We start from the raw sequence: 21,321 nt of genomic DNA, 5'->3' as shown, positions 1-21,321 counted from the left end.
AACTATTCTGGACAGTGAATAATACCCATGGTGATCTATCAGGGAGAGTAATGTTCTAGAACAGTGACTAATACCCCTGATAATCTATTAGGCTGAGAACTGTTCTAGACAATGAATAATGCCCATGGTAATCTATCAGGGTTAGAACTGTTCTGGACAGTGAATAATACCCATGGTAATCTATCAGGGAGAGAACTGTTCTAGAACAGCGACTAATACCCCTGGTAATCTGTCGAGGAGAGAACTGTTCTAGAACAGTGGCTAATACCCCTGGTAATCTACTGATCCAGAAGTGTTCTGAGCCTGACAGATTACCAGAGGTTATTTTAAGCAACAAATGGAATGAAGAGTAAAAACTGGCAAGAGGGTGGGAAAATGGGTTAGTGTTGATTGACAAGTGCTAGGGATAAGCTATGTATTAGCAAAGAGACGGCATAGAAATTACAAAGGGTGGAGCAAAGTCAGAAATTAGAATGGGAGGCAGGACAACATTAGCATGGGGGCTGGGGCAAAGAGCCAAACTGGTAGGGGAGCAGGGTATTAATCTGCCAAAATTAGCATGAGGTTGGGGCAAATGACAGCAATTACCATGGGGTGGGGGTGGGGAGGACAGAAATTATCAAAAGGACATTGAGGTGGGGAAGGCCAGAAATCAGAAAGGAGGTGGGTCAATTAACAGAAATTAGCATGGGGTGGGGGTAAAGGGCAAAAGTTAGCAGGAATGGGACAAATAGTAAAAATTAGCATGAGGTCACAACAAAGGAAAAATTATGAAAGTTACTTCCTATGTAGGGGGATTCTAGAACAAGAGCAGATGACTTCAGGATTGAAGGACGTCCATTTAGAATTGAGATGCGGTGCAATTACTTCAGTCAGAGGGTGGTAAATCTGTGGAATTTGTAGCCAAGAGTGGCTGTGGAGGCCACGTCATTGGGTGTATTTAAGGCAGAGATAGATAGGTTCGTGATTAGCCAGGGCATCAAAGGATACAGGGTGAAGACAGGGGAGTGGGGATGACGGGAAGAATTGGAACAGCCCATGATTGAATGGCAGAGCAGACTCGATGGGCCGAACGGCCTACTGATCCTATATCTTATGGTCTTATGAAGGGACAGGGCAAATAGAAATTATCAGGGGGCAGAGGAAATGGGAACTAGCTTGGGGTGGGACAAAGGTAAATTAGCACAGGGGCATGGCAAAGGAAAAAGTAACGGCGTGGGACAGAAATATTGCGGCGCGGAGCTGGGCGAATTGACGTCACTGTGGGAGGAGCTTGTTAGGGGCGGGGCTTACCCCGGAGAGAGCGGAGACTGACAGGTCTTTGCCCCGCCCCCCAGTGGCGAGATGGCGGCTGTCGAGGCCGAAGCCGCGTCCTCGCCGCTGCCGTCCCCCGGAGAGGGGCCGGCTCGGGCACCGGGCCTGGGGACTCGGCTGCGGAGCTGCTGCTGCTGCGTGACGGTGGAGCCCGTGCTGCTGATGGCCATGCTGGCGCTGGCGCTGCAGGGCCCGCTCACCACGCAGTACATCTTCCAGAGGGTGAGCGCCGAGCTCGGATTCAGCGGCAACCGGAGCCGAGGTTGCAACGGGTCGCGGGGGCCCGAGGCCCAGCTGGAGAGGGTGAGGCAGCCGCTCCTCGTCGCTGACCGCTTACTCGAACACTAGTAGCCGGCTATTCGGCAGGGCCGACCGTCAGTAGCCGGTTACTGGGGATAAGCGATCACCAGTAGCCGGTTACTCGGGAGAACCGATCATTAGTAACCGGTTACTGGGGATAACATGTCTTCAGACCAGAATAATCAGCTTTCGAAACCGAGTACATAAGATAACAGATTGGTCAGGGCGTCAATATTTAAAACAGACTGAGCAAACGGATTTCACGCAATGATCCATCATTAATTTCACAGGATAACCGCTGGTCAAGGCTGGAATCTGCTAGACTCTAGAGAACCAGGCCGTAAAAAACAAAACCTACTCCCCAAATGGTCAAAACTAAACCAGACCTAAAAAGCAAACACGAGGAAATCTGCAGATGCTGGAAATTGAAACAACACACGCAAAATGCTGGTGGAACACAGCAGGCCAGGCAGCATCTATAAGGAGAAGCACTGTCGACGTTTCGAGCCGAGACCCTTCGTCAGGACTAACTGAAAGATTCTTTTACTTTCCTTTCAGTTAGTCCTGACGAAGGGTCTCGACCCGAATCGTCGACAGTGCTTCTCCTTATAGATGCTGCCTGGCCTGCTGTGTTCCACTAGCATTTTGTGTGTATGGTTGCTAGACCTAAAAATATTGTTTGGAGCTATAACATTAGAGCATTCAGAAAATGGTGTTCCCTGTTGTTTAAAGCCTACTCCCCCCCCTCCCCCCCCCCCACACACACACACACACACACACACACACACAAAAGCTACACAAAGTAGGGAAGTTATATCTTTGAACACAGGTACAGTCCGGTACAACCCCCACTAAAGAGGGGCACTCCACCCCATCCTGCACATAGATATGCAGCAATAGGATGCTCCAGAAAAAATGCTCCCCCCTCCACCTGTTCCAGGTAAAAACCACCTCTGCCAGGTCTCCTCCATCCCCCAACCTACCCCTATCCCTAACACTAAACTCCACCCCCACAAACCCTGACCCAGCCAGACCCCTATCTCTCTCTTCCCTCCAGGCCGTCATTTCCATCCCCTAACCTCCACGCCCATCTCTCCTCCAGCTTCCACCTCCATCCCCAACTCTTTCTCTATCCCTAACTTCCCCACAAACCTTAACTTATTCATAACCCTAAACCTTAAGATAGATGTGGAAAGGAGAAAGATCCCAATAAAGGCAAGTCATGTTGGACCAAGTCATTGAAAGCGTGGGCAAGATCAAAGTGCCAGGGTCGAGAGCCACTGAATCTCCAGCAATGAGGTCAAGAGACACACAAGGGATAACTTTCCCATTGTCTGTATAATTATACTTCCATCCTAGACTCAGCAGGTCAGGCAGCATCTGAAATGGACAGTGGACAACCGGAAAACAACAAAACATCAACTACCCTGCCCCCACAGACACTGCCGTACCCACTGAATTCCTCCAATAGCTTGCCTTTTTTCCATCGTTAGAACTGGTTAATGTTTCATCCACGCACTATCAAGTAGTTAATTATTGATTATCATTAATCAATTACACAGAATAATAAATGTACCACCAGACAGTTGATAGCAAACTAGATGATCAGTAAAATTGACTTGTAGCTAATCAATATAAACAATGTGGAAAAACTTGCTAAAGCACTCTCTCTGTGGGTTATTCATGGAATCGGTAATCAAAGTAAACTAGTTCAGATTAATCAGCTCGACCATTCAATGTCAAATAAAAACACCACGTAATCAAAGGAGATTACGAAGATAAATACCGTGATTAAGTTTTGAATAAACACATAATATTGATTATGCAATATCTGTAAACAACACAGTCATCAATAATTGTAGAATACAAAAACAAGTAAGTAGGAACAGTTACTGTTAAAGCATGTATTTGTAATACATTGCAAAGAGTTTCCAAAAAAAAAATAACAGCGGGTTTCATGGGTGTTTGTCGTCTGCGGAGAATTAAGAATTAGTAATAATAAAGTGGTAGATCAAAGTTTTGGGAGTGATACAACATAGGTTCAAAGGTTCACTTATTATCACATTATATAACTGAAATTCTTCAATTCTCCACGTAGCTATGAAACCAAGCGAGAAAGGAAAGGCAGCACAATCAACCCCCCAAATCCCTCCCCCTGCACAAAAACAAACAAAAGAGATCAGTCACATTGACCCCCCCCCCCAAATACTCTTCCCCACACAAAAAAACTAAGTGGATCAGGTACATTGACCCTCAAATGCCCCTCTCTGCACAAAAAAACCCAAGATCGTGCCAAAAACTATAAGACTGAAAAAAAGAGTCTGTAGCCCAAGTCCACATTGAAAATGCAGGAAAAACCTGTGCAACATTCTTGGGGCACAGTGTCAGGCTCTCTCCTTCCAGTATCGAGCAACTGATGAAAAGGCAGCAGCCAGTGCTGACTCTGCAATGGCTTCGCTGCTTCAATTTCCTGCGTCGCTTTAATTGGCCAGCATTACTGGAAGCTATAATCAGCAAAATGGAGCCAAACGTGGGCTTGCACCTGGTCATGCAGCCTGCTCGCTATGAGGGTTGTGCACTCTGCCTCTGGTCCCAGACTCCTCTCGGAGGCTGCAGAGCGCTGGAACACCAAGACACGGTCTTCAGCAGTTCCAGAATCACATTCAAGATGAGAAGCAAATGTAAGAGACCTAAAAGAAATGAAAATGATAGTTCCGTGATCTATCCAGGAGCTGTCAACCAAAGGAGCGTTGTACGTAGGCGCCATCTTGGTTCAGCCCACAATGTAGTGCTGACAGTCTAACCCACTCCAAGATCAATCTAACCCTTCCCTCATTCTACACTCATTCTATTTCTGGTGTTCCTACAACTGATGGTCTCACTTTAAGGACACTAACGTTATTATTTTGATTTATTGCTATTTATTTATATTTGCATTTCCATAGTTTGTTGTTCATTGATCCTGTTCACAGTTATTGTTCTGTAGATTTGCTAAGTATGCCCACAGAAAAAAGAATTTTGGGGTTGGATGTGTGTGAACTCTGATAATAAATTTTACTTTGACCCCTCTGTCACAGCACTTTTCCTCCTCCTTCGCTCCAAGGAGAAAGCCCGAGCTCGCTCAGCCTGTCCTCAGGAGACATACTGTCCAGTCGAGGCAGAATTTGGACAGTGTGTACAGTTAGGGCACTTAGGGTTGGCTAAGCCCAAACGTCTGCGAGCCTGGAGGTTGAAGGCCTGGTGTCTGAGAGTCTGGGCCCAGGATTGGGAGCTCGGAGTCCTGTCTGTGTGTGTGAGTGGGACAGTTGTTGGGAGGGTGGGGAAGGGGCTTGTTTTATCATTATGGTCTGTGTTCTGCTAAACATTGTGGACGTGCTACGTTGGCGCCGGAATATGTGGTGACACTCGCAGGCTGCGTCCAGCAAATCCTCAGGTGCAGTTGGCTGCTAACACAAATGACGTGACAATGTATGTTTTGAGGTACATATGATAAATAAATCTAAATCGGACCTGAATCTAAACACGAAATCCAGAGCAACACACACAAAATGCTGGAGGCCAGGCAGCAACCGTGGAAATGAATAACCGGTCAACATTTCGGGCTGAGACCCTTCGTCAGGACCAGAAAGAAGGCGAAGGATGCCAGAGTAAGGAGGTGGGGGGGGGGGGGGGGGGAGGAGGAGGAGGAGAAGCTAGAAGATGTTAAGTGGAGCTGGACGGGTAGGGAAAGGGGGATAAGGCAAGAAGCTGGGAGGTGATAGGTGCGAAAGGTAAAGGGCTGGAGAAGAAGGTACCTTCTAGGAGAGGAGAGTGGACCATGGGAGAAAGGGAAGGAGAAGGGGCACCAGAGGGAGGTGATAGGCAGGTGAGGAGAAGAGTTGTAAGGCCCGAGTGGGGAGGGGGAGATAGTTACTGGAAGTTGGAGAAGTCGATGTTCATGCCATCAGGTTGGAGGTTACCAGACGGAATACGAGATGTTGCTCCACCAACCTGAGAGCGGCCTGACTGTGACAAAAGAGGAGGCCTGAATCTGACCCCAGAGTTGCAAAACGTGATGACTAAATCTGAACGTGAGTGCACTGGAGGGAGTTGCTGACAGTTATTTTGTGATTTGCCTTACAGGAGGTAGAGACAATAACCTCTCACTGGAATCTGTACATCAACATGGGGGGCTTTGCTGTGGGACTTTTCTCTGTGACTCTGCTTGGACCGTGGAGTGACCGCGTCGGGCGCAGATGGATCCTGATCGTGCCGGCCCTGGGCTTGGCTCTGCAGTCGGCCCTCTACCTCATCGTCATGTACCAGGAGCTGCCGGTTGGCTACTTTATGATCGGCCGCCTACTCAGTGCGCTGCTGGGGGATTTCAGCAGCATCCTGGCCGGCTGCTTCTCCTACATCGCTGACATCACTGACAGGCCGTCGCGCACCATCCGCGTGGCTGTGCTGGAGTCGTGCCTGGGCATTGCGGGGATGATCGGCAGCATTATTGGGGGGCAGTGGAGCAAGGCTCAGGGTTACACCAATCCGTTCTGGCTGGTGCTGGCCCTGAACCTGGTCACTGCTGCCTATAGCTTTGCCTTCGTCCGGGAGTCTGTGTCCACAAAGCAACCGGCCAGGCTCTTCACCGTCGAACACTACAGGTCGGTGTACCGCCTGTACTCGAGCGGCAGGCTCAGCCTTTGGCTGTACGCCCTCTCCCTGTTCATCGTGGTAACGGTACACTTCGGAGTGAAGGACATCCTGATCCTCTTCGAGCTGAGCTCCCCCTTGTGCTGGCGGTCTGACCTGATCGGGTACGGCTCGGCGATGGAGCACCTGACCTACCTGAGTAGCCTTTTGGGGCTGAAGGTGATGAAGCTGTGCTCCGGCGACAGTGCCATCGCAGGGATCGGCCTCTTGTCCAACATGGCAGGCTTGGTGGTGTTTTCAGTGGCTGCCACCAGCTCCCTCATGTTCACAGGTATGTTCCCTCTCCCCGTGATCACGTAACGTAGGCCCTAGTCGGCGTTATTCTGCTTGTTCCATTAATCTGCACCTAGACCACAGCTCTCCATACACCCAGCACATCTGTAGATGTGAACTTTCCACTATTCAGGACATTTACAAAGACAGATGCATAAAAAGGGCCCAAAGGATCATTGGGGACCCGAGTCTCCCCAAAACACTAACTGTTCCAGCTGCTACCATCTAGGAAATGGTACTGCAGCATAAAATCCAGGACCAGCAGGCTCTGGGACAGCTTCTTCCACCAGGCCATCAGACTGATTAATTCCCGCTGACACAACACTATGTTATATTGACTATCCTGTTGTACATACTATTTATTATAAATTACTATAAATTGCACGTTTAGACAGAGACGTAACGTAAAGATTTTTACCCCTTGTGTATATGAAGGATGTAAGTAATAAAGTCAATTCAATTCAATAAAAAAGTGAAAGTTTCAAATGGAGACCCATAGCAGTGTTCCAGCACATGTGGAGTGGCTGTTTCAAGTGATACTACATAGTATTAATAAGTTCCCTTTCCTCTTTCCCAGGCTACGGGCTACGATTTCTTGCTATGACCACAACTCCTGTGCTTAGAGCCAAGATGTCAAATTTGGTGGAGGTGACACAACAAGGTAAGTTCAGGTGGACACAGCGGCTTGTGGTTTGATTTAATGACCAAGAATAAAAATACAAAAGCTGTAGAAAATCTGCAGTTAAAAGTTTGAGTCTGTATTGTACTATAATGCTAATCTAGCACCAGCAACCCACGTTCAATTCCCGCTGCTCTCCACAAGGAGTTTCTCTGTTCTCTGCATGATTGTAGAGTTTCTTTCGAGTGCTCCAGTTTCCTCCCACAGTCCAAAGACAGACGGGTTAGTAGGTTAATTGGTCATGTGGGTATAATTGGGCTCGAAGGATCTGTTACCGTGCTGTATCTCGAAATGGAACACAAAATGCTGGAAGTACTCAGATTATCTAATGATTTCAGAGGTGTGGACATGACGTAATGGTATACCCTTTGACCTGCAGATTCCCAACTTTATTATCTTGGACGGTAGCGGAAGCGAGGCCGCGTGCTGTCCCAGGTCTCCCTCCCCTATCGCCACCGATTAACCAGACTCGGCAAACTCACACTCGGTCCTCAATCAGACTTCATTTACTTGTGCACAAGGAGAAAACTTGGCCCCTGTCACCAATCTGTTCTAAAGTTTGAACGAAGAAATGGCATCTTTATACAGAGTAAACTGGATACTGACCAACTGGATGTTCAAGTTCCTTATTGGCTGATCAATCACCAATCACACTACAACAATACAGGTATTATAGCCAATAGAATCTGCCCGTTTATATCCAATAATACTTTAGAATTAGTAAAGTAACTGACCGATAGTAAGAGTAACCCTACAATCCTTTGTTTGCATCCTTATCTTCAAAGTTCAGAAAGTTCAAAGTAAGTTATCAAAATACATATATGTCATCCTATACAACCCTGGGATTCATTTTCTTCAGGCATTCGTGGTAAATACAAAGAAACACAGTAGAATCATTGAAAAGCCACAGTGAATCTTGTCCCTATATTCCAAATTGCTCTGTCACCTCCTTTGCCGATGAAACCTCTTCCCTTCAACTCTTTCTGATTACACACTATCGGTAAACCAGGGGTTCCCAATCTCTTTTAACCCATGGAGCCCTGCTGTTGACTGTGGTTGCCTGGACATGATGCTAACCCTTGTTTTGGTGCAGCTTCCACATCCTTCCCCCATATTGTACTCTCAGCAGATTATGATCAGTGAGATGAGCGATTGCTGCAATGTTCTCGGATCAAAGGTAAATACTGGGGCCATTGTGAGATGAGTGATCATTATTGCCTTATTTTGGGATGTGGATTTCCTGAACATCTACAGTCCTGCGTCATTGTTATCCTCGGCTGTAAAACGCTAAAATAAAATCACTGACATTGGATGAGCAAAGGTTAGTTGGTTTTACAGTTTTGACCTTGTTCTGATTGATAAGGAACTCCTAAAACACAGGTCTGTGGAGAATACCAGCAGTTCCATGAAGGGTGTGGGCTGGAGAGTGGTGATTCTGTCAACACTCGTGGGATTAGCCAGTTTGCTCAGGAACTGGGACACCTCAGTGCAGTGACATTGCTGACCTGCGCTCATTCTCAGGCCACTTTGCAGTGTTAGGCAGAACGAAGATGAAGAGTTTTTAAGATTACCTTTATTTGGCACATGTACATCGAAGCATACGGTGAAATGCTTTGCTTTGTCGAGCACCTTCGCTCCATTGGCAAAAACCAGGATTTCCTGGTGGCCAGCCATTTTAATTCCAGTCCCCATTCCCATTCCATCGTGTGGGTCCTTGGCCTCCTCGACTGCCACGATGAGGCCACTCTCAGGTTGGGAGAGCAACACCTCACATTCCATCTGGGTAGCCTCCAACCTGATGGCGTGAAGCGATTTCTCGAATGTATGGTAATATTTCCCGCTCCCCCCTTCAATTCTCCACTTTGGTCATCTTCTTACCTCTTCTCCTATCAGGTTCTCCAGTTTTTACATTTTCCACCTATCGCCTCCCACATTCTTACTTCAACACCCACCACACCCCCCCCCCCCACGGTCTTAACCTCTCACCTGCCAGCTTGTCATTGTCCTTCTCCCTCCGCACCCACCCTCTTATTCTGAATCCTTCTCCCTTCCTTTCCAGTCCCAATGAGGGGTCTCGGTCCAAAACATAGACTGTTGATTCCTCTCTATAGATCCTGCGGACCATCTGAGTCCCTCCATGTCTGTTGCTCTGGATCTTCAGACCTTTAAAGATTAGTTTTATTTGTCACGTACACGCAGTGAAATGTATCATTTATGTCAACGGCCAACACAGCCCCAGGGTGTTGTGGGGGCAGCCCACAAGTGTCACCATGCCCACACTTACCAACACACACCCGAATGTCTTTGGAGTGTAGGAGGATTCTGGAGCACGTGGTTACGGGGACAACCATCATTTATTTATATATTTCAAGAAACAGCTTGGACAAGGCCCTTCCAACCCAACAAGCCGTGCCACCGGTTTAACGGTAGCCCAATCACAGAACAACTTACAATGACCAATTAACCTAGTACCTGGTACATCTTTAGAATGTGGCAGGAAATCCACATGGGAAGGACATATAACCTCCTTACAGATGGGGCCAGAGTTGAACTCCGAACTGTAACTCCTCAAGCTGTAATAGTGTGCAGAATAGATCCTTTCGGGCTGCCCCCAGCACAGCTTGTACTTGTTGGCACAATTAACACCTTTCGCTCGTGTTTCGATGCACCTGTGACAAATCAGGCTGGCTTACTTGCCTATATGTTGTTTGTGTTAGGGCAGCAATGAAGGTCCTCCATCTCTGTCCTTGACCTCTCGGATGTAGGAGGATTCTTCATTGCTGTTTCAGTAAGTTTTGTTTTGACCGGTCGGGGTTGTTAGCCCTGATCTGACCCCCCGAACAGGACTGATGGACTGACCATTCTTAGTCTGGCCTCTACCCTTTCACCTGTTTGGTACCGGTGATCCTACCGAGAGCCAAAGCAGAAAGCCCGGACTCCAGCCAGCAGAGCTGTCCAGGTTATTGAGGCTCCAAATCACAACAAGGTTGTGGTCACCTTGGAGGAAAGCTAATCTGATCAAGCCTAGTTTAAAGGTTGGCACAGTTAATGGGCTGAAAGTCTGTTCTGTGGTCTAATCGAAACCGGCGCCCCATAAATCTGGCCTTCCAGACCCTGACAAGCTCTGCAAGTTGAGTAGGTCCTACGTGTGAGGTGGAATCCTCGCCATTGCCCTCAGGGAGGCAATCAGAAGACGGTCTGTTTGAGACGGCTCTCCTCTCTCCCACCAGGAGCCCTGTTTGCCTCGGTGGCTTGTGTGGAAAGTGCCTGCTCTCTGGTGTCGACACTGGTTTTCAGCTCCCTGTATCCTGCAACACTCTACTTCATGAAGGGATTCTCGTTTCTCTTTGGTGCTGCTCTCCTCCTCATTCCAGCAGGGATTATCTGGTAAGGCAGCTCTCGGTGTGGTGGGTTGTCGGGTAAGCTGGCTGCTTCATTGCTTCAGTGGGCAAACACAGTTCTTCATTTGGTTTAGTGGGTAAACATTATTTATGGAGTTATTGTGGAAATGTTTCAAGAGTAAGTTATACGGTAAAAATGGTTCTTAATTGTGTTATTGAACAAACAAAATTCATTAAGTGATTGGGAAAGCATTTCTTCACTGGGCTTTAGGGTAAACAGATTTTCATGGGGTAAAAGTGGTTTGTCATTGGATTATTAGGTAAAGAGTGCTTTTTCCCTGGGTTATATCTGCTTTGGACATGCTTTGCTTGTGTGTCCCCAAAATGCTGTTAACTGGTTACCCAGGATAAGACCCTGAAACTTAGATGCAGAATGAGCCTATCAAGTCTGCTGATCTATTACCCCTCTCAGTCCCCATTCTCCTGCCTTCTCCCGGAACCTTTGCTGTTCTGACTAATCAAGACTCTACCAACCGCCACTGTAAATACCCAATGCCATCTGTGGCTAAAGAAATTCCTCCTCCTCTCCACTCTAAAGTGATGTGCACAGCTCGGGCTGACTGTGCAGGAAATGCGTTATCAGTGCTCCTGATAGGAATGATCTATCAGCAGTTTTAATGCCGGTGCGGCTGTGTTATCAAGAGCGAGAGGAGTCTGAGAATAAAACAGTGTTGTCAGCAATCAGCCTTCCTCCAAATGACCTGGAGGAGCCACACCCATTCACAGCCCAGCACCAGACACGGGAGGAGGAATGCAGTGCAGTGAGGTGGGTGAACCAGTAGGAATGCACTCTGCCTGCGAATACAGATGGGAGTCTGGCCTGCAGTGGCAGTGTGGGGGGATAGAGGGACAAAGATTGGGAGGAGAGAGAGTGTGGAGGATACAGAGAGAGTGAGAGGGGTATAGTGAGAGAGAGAGTGGGGCATAGAGAGGGAGAGACTGGGTTATATAGAGAGAGTGGGGGTAAGAGGTGGAGCGTGTGGGGGATAGAGACAGTGGGAGTAAGAGAGAGTGGGGCATAGAGAGGGAGAGACTGGGTTATATAGAGAGAGTGGGAGTCAGGTGCAGCGTGTGGGTTATAGAGAGAGTGGAGCGTGTGGGGGATAGAGACCGTGGGAGAAAGAGGGAGAGAGTGAGGGAAAGAGGAAGGAAGGATGGGGGAATGTAGAGAGAGAGTTGGGGAAAAAAGAGAGGGAGACGGTGAAAGAGCTAGCTCTTCAAAACAAAAAAGGAAAAACAGTGAATCTCCCGCCACACCGTCCCATCACACAATCCCGGGGTCAGACACAGAGTGAATCTCCCTCCACACCGTCTCATCACACAATCCCGGGGTCAGACACAGAGTGAATCTCCCTCCACACCGTCCCATCACACACTCCCGGGGTCAGACACAGAGTGAATCTCCCTCCACACCGTCCCATCACACACTCCCGGGGTCAGACACAGAGTGAATCTCCCTCCACACCGTCCCATCACACAATCCCGGGGTCAGACACAGAGTGAATCTCCCTCCACACCGTCTCATCACACAATCCCGGGGTCAGACACAGAGTGAATCTCCCTCCACACCGTCCCATCACACACTCCTGGGGTCAGACACAGAGTGAATCTCCCTCCACACCGTCCCATCACACACTCCCGGGGTCAGACACAGAGTGAATCTCCCTCCACACCGTCCCATCACACACTCCCGGGGTCAGACACAGAGTGAATCTCCCTCCACACCGTCTCATCACACGCTTGCAAGGTCAGACACAGAGTGAATCTCCCTCCACACCGTCCCATCACACAATCCCGGGGTCAGACACAGAGTGAATCTCCCTCCACACCGTCTCATCACACACTCCCGGGGTCAGACACAGAGTGAATCTCCCTCCACACTGTCCCATCACACACTCCCGGGGTCAGACAAAGAGTGAAACTCCCTCCACACTGTCCCTTCACACACTCCCAGGGTCAGATACAGAGTGAATCTCCCTCCACACCGTCTCATCACACGCTTGCAGGGTCAGACACAGAGTGAATCTCCCTCCACACTCTCCCAGGGTCAGACACAGAGTGAATCTCCCTCCACACTGTCCCATCACACACTCCCGGGGTCAGACACAGAGTGAATCTCCCTCCACACCGTCCCTTCACACATTCCCGGGGTCGGACACAGAGTGAAACTCCCTCCACACCGTCCCATCACACACTCCCAGGGTCAGACACAGAGTGAAACTCCCTCCACACCGTCCCATCACACACTCCCGGGGTCAGACACGGAGAGAAGCTCACTCTACATCACGAGTATCCAATGTTCTTTATGCAATGGACCTCTACCATTAACTGGACTCCAGGTTCGGAACCCTGCTCTACACCATCTGATCACACAGTCGCAGAACACAGATGAAAGCTCTCCCTATACTCTCCAGTTACTTGCTCCTAGGGCTGGGATGTCATGGGTTAGATGCTTCTGTCACAGTTTCTGATGTTATTGATCTGCTTTTGTCTTTAAGGATCCTGGGGTGCAGAGGGACAGAGTTGCAATATCGCCGTTTTGGAGATGACGCCCTGAGCAGTGGTCGTGACACCTCCTCCATTGTGAATGAGTGAACTTCCTGTGATGTCACCCATCCGGATGGATCCGTATGATGGTGCTGAGACACACTGTCTCCCCCCCCCCCGATCTCTGACTTCTGAGTACTTTCCAGCTGGTACTCCAAGGATTGGAGAATGAGGCTTTTCAGCCCATCCACTCCTTACTGGCTCTCAGGCAGAGTTACACTATAGTCTCCCTGCTCTGCCCTTTCCACTGTTCTTTATACCTTCCTCTTCCTGGATTGGTTATGCACCTTGAAATGTTTAAACCGAGAGTATTACCAATGAATTTAGTTAAATTTCAGAACTGACCAAAAAAAATTAATTATTACAGGATCCTAAACAGAAGAGTTTCTGCAGATGCTGGACATTCAGAGCAACACACACTGACTGCTGGAGGAGCTCAGCAGGTCAGGCGGCATCTGTGGAGAGGAATAAAGAGTCACTGTCAGGGTCTCGGTCCAAAATGTTGAGAGTTTATACCCATCCATAGACACTGCCTGATCTGCTGGAGTTCTTGCACCATTTGTTTTATGGATTAGTTTTATTTGTCACGCGTGCATGGAAACATACAGTGAAATGTTTCGTTTTTGTAAATGACCAACGCAACCTGAGGGTGGGGGAGCCCGCACGTGTTGCCGTGATTCTGGTGCAAACAGTGTGCATCCAGCTTACTAACCCTGACGCGTACGTGTTCAGAATGTGGGATGAAACGGGAGCAACTGGAAGAAACCCACACAGACCCGGTGCTATCACAAGATCGTAATTTTCCAGGACTTGTACTTGATTATACTTTTCCCGTGTTGGACAGGGCAGGACAGAAATACTTGCTGCAGTGGTTTTCTTGTCACGTACGAGGACAGGAAGATATTAAAGTGCTGTAATTAAACTGAGTGTCAGCTCTGCTCCCATTTGTATGGTGGTCTGGCACAGGGAACCTCCAGCCTGCAGCATCGTCCGCTTGTGAAGGTGCAGGCCCCACGGGATCCACAATCTCTCCCTACCTCCGGCAGGAGGTTATGGTTAAACCCACCCCCAAGATGTTGAATTCAGTGCATGGCGACGTACGTAATTCTGCAGTGACAGATGGAAACGCAGTCAGTGGGGCAGTACTGAGGGAGCACAGCCCAGTCAACACGCACTACTGAGAGCACGGGACGGCTAGCAGGGAATTGCTCAGAGTGCTCCCTCAGTATCACCCCTCCCGCAGTGTGACCCTCCCTGTATACCACCCCTCCCGAGGTGTGACCCTGCCTCAGTACCACCCCCCCACAGTGTGATCCTCCCTCAGTACCACCCCTCCCACAGTGTGATCCTCCCTCAGTACCACCCCTCCCACAGTGTGACCCTCCCTCAGTACCACCCCTCCCACAGTGTGACCCTCCCTCAGGACCACCCCTCCCCCAGTGTGACCCTCCCTCAGTACCACCCCTCCCGCAGTGTGACCCTCCCTCTATACCACCCCTCCCAGTGTGACCCTCCCTCAGTACCACCCCTCCTACAATGTGATCCTCCCTCAGGACCACCCCTCCCCCAGTGTGACCCTCCCTCAGTACCACCCTAGCTTGCTTAAACTTTCCTCTAATCCAGACAGCATCCTGGTAAATGTCCTCGACACTCTCTCTAAAGCTTCCACAGCCTTTCTATAATGAGGTGAGCAGAACTGAATACTCCCAAGTGTGGTCCAGTCGGGGTTTTATAGAGATCAATATTACCTTGCGGCTCTAGAACTCAATCCCCTGACTGCTGGAGACCAATGCCTTCTTAACCATCCTGTCCACTTTCTCTTCAGCTTTGAGGGATCTATGGACGTGGATCCCAAGATCCCTCTGTTCCTGCACACTGCCCTGTCATTAACCCTGTACTCAGAGCAAGAACTCTCCGCTCTTGTGAACAAATCCTTTGTCAACGAATGCCAGTGCGCAGGACCTGCAGATTAATTTCAGTGACACCAGGGTCCCTGCCAGCCCTTCACCTTCAAAATATCTCTTTTTCCTAGTGGCTGACCTCTTATTCTTCCAAATAATACTCATGTCATTGCCCATTCACTTAATCTGTTTATATCTTCCACCCACGCTCCTTCTGATAGCCTGTGCTGCCACCTAGTGTGGTATCGCAGTGCTCTGTCCGGAGCAGTAGATTGAAGGGCCTCGTTTCACAGTCTCAGTGGGAAAGATTTTTAATGAGCTATGACAAAATCTTTCTACAATCTGCAAATATTTTCTGATCCTAAAGCACAGAGTTATTAGCTGAGTGTGGTATGTATTGCATTACTTGAGATTCTAATAATCTACCCATCCAAGACCTGGTTGAATGGGAACCAGGGGAGGTATTCCGTGGTGTTCAAGGGGCTGGTGTTACCCCTGGAGGGAAGGTAAAGGCACAAAGGAACACCAGTAGAGGTAGGCACTACCTGAGTAGGTAAATGCCACAGGGCTGAGCTGGTTGGGGTGGCCATTGGTAGTCAGGCTGTGATCAAGCACCCAGTAGAGTAGGGTGGGGGTCTGTATGGGGTAGAGGTCTGTAGCGTGTCTTGAGTGTTTTCACGTGGGTGAGGGTGGGGAGGTGTGAGTGTGTGTTGGGTGCAAGTGTAGTGTTGGTTCAGGTGACTGGGTAAGTGTGCGGAGCTGAGTGTAGGGTCTGAATCTAATTGAGTGTGTTATGTGTATGTGGCTGTGTTGGTCTGTCATTGTAGTTGTGAGTGTGGACAGTGTCTGGGAGTTGGACTGCAATCAGTTGCTGAGTGGGAGTATGAGAAGAGATCTATCTTTTTGATCAGGTCTGCCCTCACAGAAGGTTGGACAGCAACCAAGCACTGAGCAAGATTCATTAGAAAGGGCAAATAAAAATAATGCAGGTGCAAGTGGAGCTTATTCCTTGTCTGTAATACAGTGAGAATGGCTGCGGGAGCAGTGTTTTTTCCTGTGTGTCAGATGTAATTCTGGGAGACCTCCAGGCTCCGGATAACAACATCTGCACAAGGTGTTCTGAGCTGCAGTTCGAATGAGGAGATGGGCGATAGATAACTGTAATCTCAGGTTCCGCAAGATGTGAGTTGATCGTTAAGGATGTGGTTTCAGAGCACTAGGAGGCTCATGATAAAATAGGCCATAGTCAGCTTCCTCAAGGAAAAATAGTGCCTTACAAATCTTTCAGAAATCACTGTTTTGTGCACTTTATGCAGTCCCATATAGTTTTCTCCTTTTTTTATGTAGTTCAGTCTCGTTTTTGTACTGTCATAACACCATGGTCCTCAAAATCGTTGTCTCATTTTTACAGTGTACTGTACCAGCAGTTATGGTTGAAATGACAATAAAAGTGACTTGAAGATATAACAAGCAGAATAGACAAAGGAGAATCAGTGGATGTTGTGCACTTGGATTTTCAGAAGGCCTTTGATAAGGTGCCACACATGAGGCTGTTTTAACAAAAGCCCGTGATATTACAGGAAAGATACTACCATGGATAGAGCTTTGGCTGATTGACGGGAAGCAGAGATTGGGAATAAAGGGAATGTTTTCTGGTTGTCTGCCTGTGACAAGTGCTGTTCCACAGAGGTCTGTATCAGGACCACTTCTTTTTACACTGTATGTCAATGATTTGAATGACAGAATTGATGGCTTTGTGGCCAAGTTTGTTAACTATATAAAGGTAGGTGGAGGGGCAGATTTTTAGAGGAAACAAAGGCTACAGAAGGATTCAGACAGATTAGGAGAATAGGCAAAGAACTGGCAGATGGAATTCAGTGTCGGGAAGTGTATGGTCATGCACTTTGGTAGAAGAAATAAAAGGGAAGACTTCTAAATGGAGAGAAAATTCAAAAATCGTAGGCACAAAAGGACTTGGGAGTCCTTGTGCAGGATTCCCTAAAGGTTAATTTGCGGGTTGAGTCTGGTAAAGAAGGCAATTGCAATGTTAGCATTAATTTTGAGAGGACTAGAATATAAAAGAATATCAAGGATGAAGTGTTGAGGCTTTATAAATCACTGGTGATGCCTCACTTGGAGTATTGCGAGCAATTTCAGGCCCCTTATGGAGGATGTGCTGACTCTGGAGAGGGCTCAAAGGAGGTTCACAAAAATTCCAGGATTGAATGGTTTGTCATATGAGGAGCGTTTAATAACTCTGGGCCTCTGCTCAGTGGAATTCAGAAGAATGAGGGGTGACTACATTGAAACCTATTGAATGTCGAAAGGCCTCAATTGAGTTGATGTGGAGAGGATGTTTCCTATTGTGTGGAGGCCTAGTCATTGGGTATATTTAAGGCAGAGGTTGATAGATTCTTGATTGGTCAGGGCATGAAGGGATAGAGACTGGGGCCGAGAGGGAAAATGGATCAGCCATAATGAAATGGCAAAGCAGACTCGATGGGCCAAATTGCTTAATTCTACTCCAGTATCTTGCGATCTTATGGATAGATATGTGTAGCTGTGAGTTAGTGTGTGTTAGGTTGCATAGTTGTGTGAGTTAGTTGGTTAAGTGTGTACAGCTGTGAGTTATTGAGGTTAGGTATGAGTGAGTGTGTTAGATGTGACTACTTGCAAGTTAGTGGTCAGCTGTGAGTGTGGTTAATTATGTGTTGCTGGGAGTGCACGTAGGTGTGTCTCGGGTGTGCCCAGCTCCCTAAATGAGCCCACGTTGCTGCCCCAGTGACCCTGAGGTTTCAGTGATCAGAGTGAGGGTCCCACTGCCAGAAGAGGCCCCTTCCTGCCCACCACATACGGCCAGTAGATGGCCTCAGGGACACCAGCGTCCAGCGCTGACCCCGCCCATCCGCCCTCCACATTATCAGCACCAACTTCCACTGCTCGTAGCGATCGTACACAACAGAAGTCCGTGGGATCTCTGCGGGGCATCGAGGTGAGTGTTAGGCCTGCTTCTCTGAATCCACGCCTGCTGGCGCCAGGCAGCCATTCTGGGTTAGCAGGAACCGCAGGATCTTCTCCACGCTGGCATCCTGGTACTCATGGACCCACCTGAGAAAGGGAGCAAACGATGTTTGACAAGCCACACACAACCGAGGCACACCGTGGACGAATTTAGAGCAGACGCAAGACCCTAAAATCAGCCCCAAGGAAACCATGCAACCAGTAACACACACCATCCTGATCTCCAGAACAGAGAGGGGGGCAAAAGAGGTGGGGCATGGCATTGCTAATTTGGGAGTGTCTCGTCTGCAGAAAGGGGGAAGCCATGGAGGGATAGTCTACTGAGTCAGGGTGGGTGGAAGTCAGAAACAGGCAAGGAGCAATAACTCTGGGTGTTTTTTTTATAGACCCCCCCCCCAATAGTAACAGGGATATCAAGGAGCAGCTAGGGAGGCAGATTCTACAACAGTGCGATAATAATAGGGTGGTTGTGATGGGAGATTTTTACTTTCCTAAAACTGATTGGTACCTCCTTAGTGCAATGTGTTTAGATGGGGTGGTGGTTGTTAGGTGTGTTTGGGAAGGTTTCCTGACACAATAAGCCAACTCGAGGATAGGCTGTTCTTGATCTGGTATTGGGAAATGAACCTGGTCAGATATCAGATCTCTCGGTGGGAGAGCATTTTGGAGGTAGTGATCACCTCTATCCCCTTCACCATAGCGCTGGAGAGGGATAGGAGCAGACAATCTGGGGAAACATTTAATTGGAGTAGGGGAAAATACAATGCTGTTAGGCAGGAACTTGGGAGCAGATGTTCTTGGGGAAATGCTCAGCAGAAATGAACATATAAGGAATGCTTGATGTCTCTGGTCCTGTACTCGATGGAGTTGAGAAGAATAAGGGAGGAATCTCATTGAAGCCTATCAAATATTGAAAGGCTGAGGTAGTATGGATGTTTCCTATAGTGGGGGAGTTAGAGGGCACAGCCTCAGAATACAAGAATAGAGATGAGGAATTTCTTGGGCCAGAGGCTGGTGAAGCTGTGGAATTCATTGGCAGAGACGGCTGTGGAGGCCAAATCATTGGGCATATTTAAGCAGAGGTTAGCAGATTCTGGTTGAGTAAGGGAGAGCTCAGAGAATGGGATCGAGCAGGAAAATAAATCAGCGTGATAAAAGAATGGAGCAGACCTTAAAGGGCAAATGGCCTAATTCTGCTCCTATATAAGGAATAAAAATCAAATCAGCGAGGAGTGTGCTGGGCTTGCAATGCCCACAACTCAATAACTCTATGGGAATGTGGGAGGAAACCAGAGCACCTGGAGGAAATGCATGCCGTCACAGGGAGAAAGTAGGTACTGCTTACAAGACAGCGGAGGATTCTGAACCCGGGTCACTGATGCTGTGATAGTGTTACGCTAACCGCTATGCTACCATGTTCCAAGGAACTCGTCCCCAAAACCATTTAGGTCAACACACCATATGGCTTCTTAATGCCCTATCAACCTCCGTGGTAACTTTGGTGGTCTCATTACCCACTGACTTACTGTCCACAGATAAGTAGACTCAAGGTCGATGCTGGACAAACTGAGACCCAGAGAACGGGAATGTATATTCAAGAGGGCAGTCTCTGTCATGTAGCCAGGACAGAGCTTTCAAGTGCTGGATCCACCCGAAAGGCCCTCCGAGCACCCAGGAGAGTAAGGCGAGCCCGGGACAGACTGGCTGCCCGCCTCCTTGCAGCACAGCTCCAAGGCCAGCAGCCAGAGGAACACCACTTACTGAACACCGTTGTACTTGAGAATGCCTCTCATATCCTCCGGGAGGAGGTTGGGGTCTGGCCAGCAGAACTGGTCGATGATGGGTACAATGTTCTTCTTGTACGACAATGCAATGACAATCTCCTGAAACAGATGCAGAGGAGCGGATGGTCAGGTGGTCACACAAAAGCATCAGGCGGGGTTGGTCCTATTTCAGCCATCTACCACCCTCAGCTGGAACAGATCCCCTTTTGCAGCAATCTCCATTTCCCACCATCCTGACTGTGGAAGCTGTCAGGAGGTGAATGTCCATAGCCCCTGTCCCAAGAAGGGACAGTTAACCACAAACTTTTCCTGAAGCGGCCAGTAATGTTCCCCTCATGCCACACACCCACCAACCCTCACTGGGGGTCGGATCTCTATCTCTCTCACACCCTCACTGGGGGACCCCTCTCTCTCTCTCTCTCTCTCTCGCTCTCTCTCTCTCTCTCTCTCTCTCTCTCTCCCCTCCCCCTCCCCCTCTCCCTCCCACCCCCTCTCTCTCACTCACTCACCCCCTCTCACTGAGGGCCATACTTCTCTCACACTCACCCCCTCTCACTGGGGGTCGTCTCTCTCTCTCTCTCTCTCTCTCTCTCTCTCTCTCTCTAACTCACTCTCTCACTCACTCACTTTCTCTCTCTCACTCTCTCTCACTCACTCTCTCTCTCACTCTCTCTCTCTCTCTCTAACTCACTCTCTCTCACACTCACTCTCTCTCTCTCTCACTCACTCTCACACTCTCACTCTCTCTCACACTCTCTCACACACTCTCTCTCACTCTCTCTCTCACTCATCTCTCTCTCACTCTCTCTCTAACTCTCTCTCTCTCTCTCACTCTCTCTCTCACTCTCTCTCTCTCACTCTCTCTCTCACTCTCTCTCTCTCTCTCTAACTCACTCTCTCTCACACTCTCTCTCTCTCTCTCTCACTCACTCTCACTCACTCTCACTCTCTCTCACACTCTCTCACACACTCTCTCTCACTCTCTCTCTCACTCATCTCTCTCTCACTCACTCTCTCTCTCACTCTCTCTCTCTCACTCTCTCTCTCACTCTCTCTCTCTCACTCACTCTCTCTCTCTCTCACGGTCGGATCTCTCTCTGTCTCACACACACACAGACGGGTAAGAGTTGGGTGTAATCTGCAGCTCTGTTGCTCAACGCTGCCCCCTGCCTGCGGAAGCTGCTCTGTGCAGTTCAAGGCTGTTCCCCCGTTTTGGCTGGGCTTTCCCTGTCTGTGCCCCGGTTAAGATGGGAATTATGCCTAGGCCCTAAGTCACAGACAGCACACACACAGCTCCATGTTCAGGAAATAAGAAGCAACAATCGTCTGGTGCTGATTCCCAACTTTCAGGAGAGTCATTCTGTGTCCACGCAAATTCCAAACTCGCAGACTAATTCAGTCTACTCCCTCAC

The 21,321-nt window shown here is 48.7% G+C and overlaps 2 protein-coding genes across 4 annotated transcripts in view; one reads left to right on the top strand and one right to left on the bottom strand.

Moving 5' to 3' along the window:
- Positions 1 to 1,317: 1,317 nt before the first annotated feature.
- slc46a1 (solute carrier family 46 member 1) lies at positions 1,318 to 14,130 on the top strand. Of its 2 annotated transcripts, none has more exons than XM_059973702.1 (5): positions 1,318 to 1,536; positions 5,737 to 6,574; positions 7,154 to 7,237; positions 10,486 to 10,642; positions 13,155 to 14,130. In XM_059973702.1, exons 1-5 carry the CDS (start codon positions 1,345 to 1,347, stop codon positions 13,249 to 13,251), a joined length of 1,368 nt encoding a protein of 455 aa, XP_059829685.1. In that variant the 5' UTR covers positions 1,318 to 1,344; the 3' UTR covers positions 13,252 to 14,130. The 2 variants fall into 2 exon arrangements, with proteins under 2 accessions (XP_059829685.1, XP_059829683.1); XM_059973700.1 differs by having other exon boundaries at positions 1,318 to 1,617.
- sarm1 (sterile alpha and TIR motif containing 1) overlaps positions 13,312 to 21,321 on the bottom strand; it is a 30,928-nt gene continuing 22,918 nt past the window's right edge. For both annotated transcript variants that reach the window (XM_059973698.1, XM_059973699.1), the window contains exons 8-9: positions 19,887 to 20,008; positions 13,312 to 18,212 (exon numbers count right to left, since the gene is read on the bottom strand). In XM_059973698.1, coding sequence (XP_059829681.1) covers positions 18,104 to 18,212; positions 19,887 to 20,008 — 231 coding nt within the window. In that variant the 3' untranslated portion in view covers positions 13,312 to 18,103. The remainder of the gene's footprint in view (positions 18,213 to 19,886; positions 20,009 to 21,321) is intronic.

This window comes from Hypanus sabinus, chromosome 6, assembly GCF_030144855.1.
Source record: "Hypanus sabinus isolate sHypSab1 chromosome 6, sHypSab1.hap1, whole genome shotgun sequence".
NCBI lineage: Eukaryota > Metazoa > Chordata > Chondrichthyes > Myliobatiformes > Dasyatidae > Hypanus > Hypanus sabinus.
This window is presented reverse-complemented; position numbering and strand designations above follow the sequence as displayed.

Bases quoted from the DNA above. Each gene is read 5' to 3' on its own strand.
- slc46a1 (XM_059973700.1), top strand. From the start codon at position 1,345: ATGGCGGCTGTCGAGGCCGAAGCCGCGTCCTCGCCGCTGCCGTCCCCC. The intron at 7,238-10,485 runs GTAAGTTCAGGT...CTCTCCCACCAG, and splicing joins GGTGGAGGTGACACAACAAG to GAGCCCTGTTTGCCTCGGTG. The intron at 10,643-13,154 runs GTAAGGCAGCTC...TTTGTCTTTAAG, and splicing joins ATTCCAGCAGGGATTATCTG to GATCCTGGGGTGCAGAGGGA.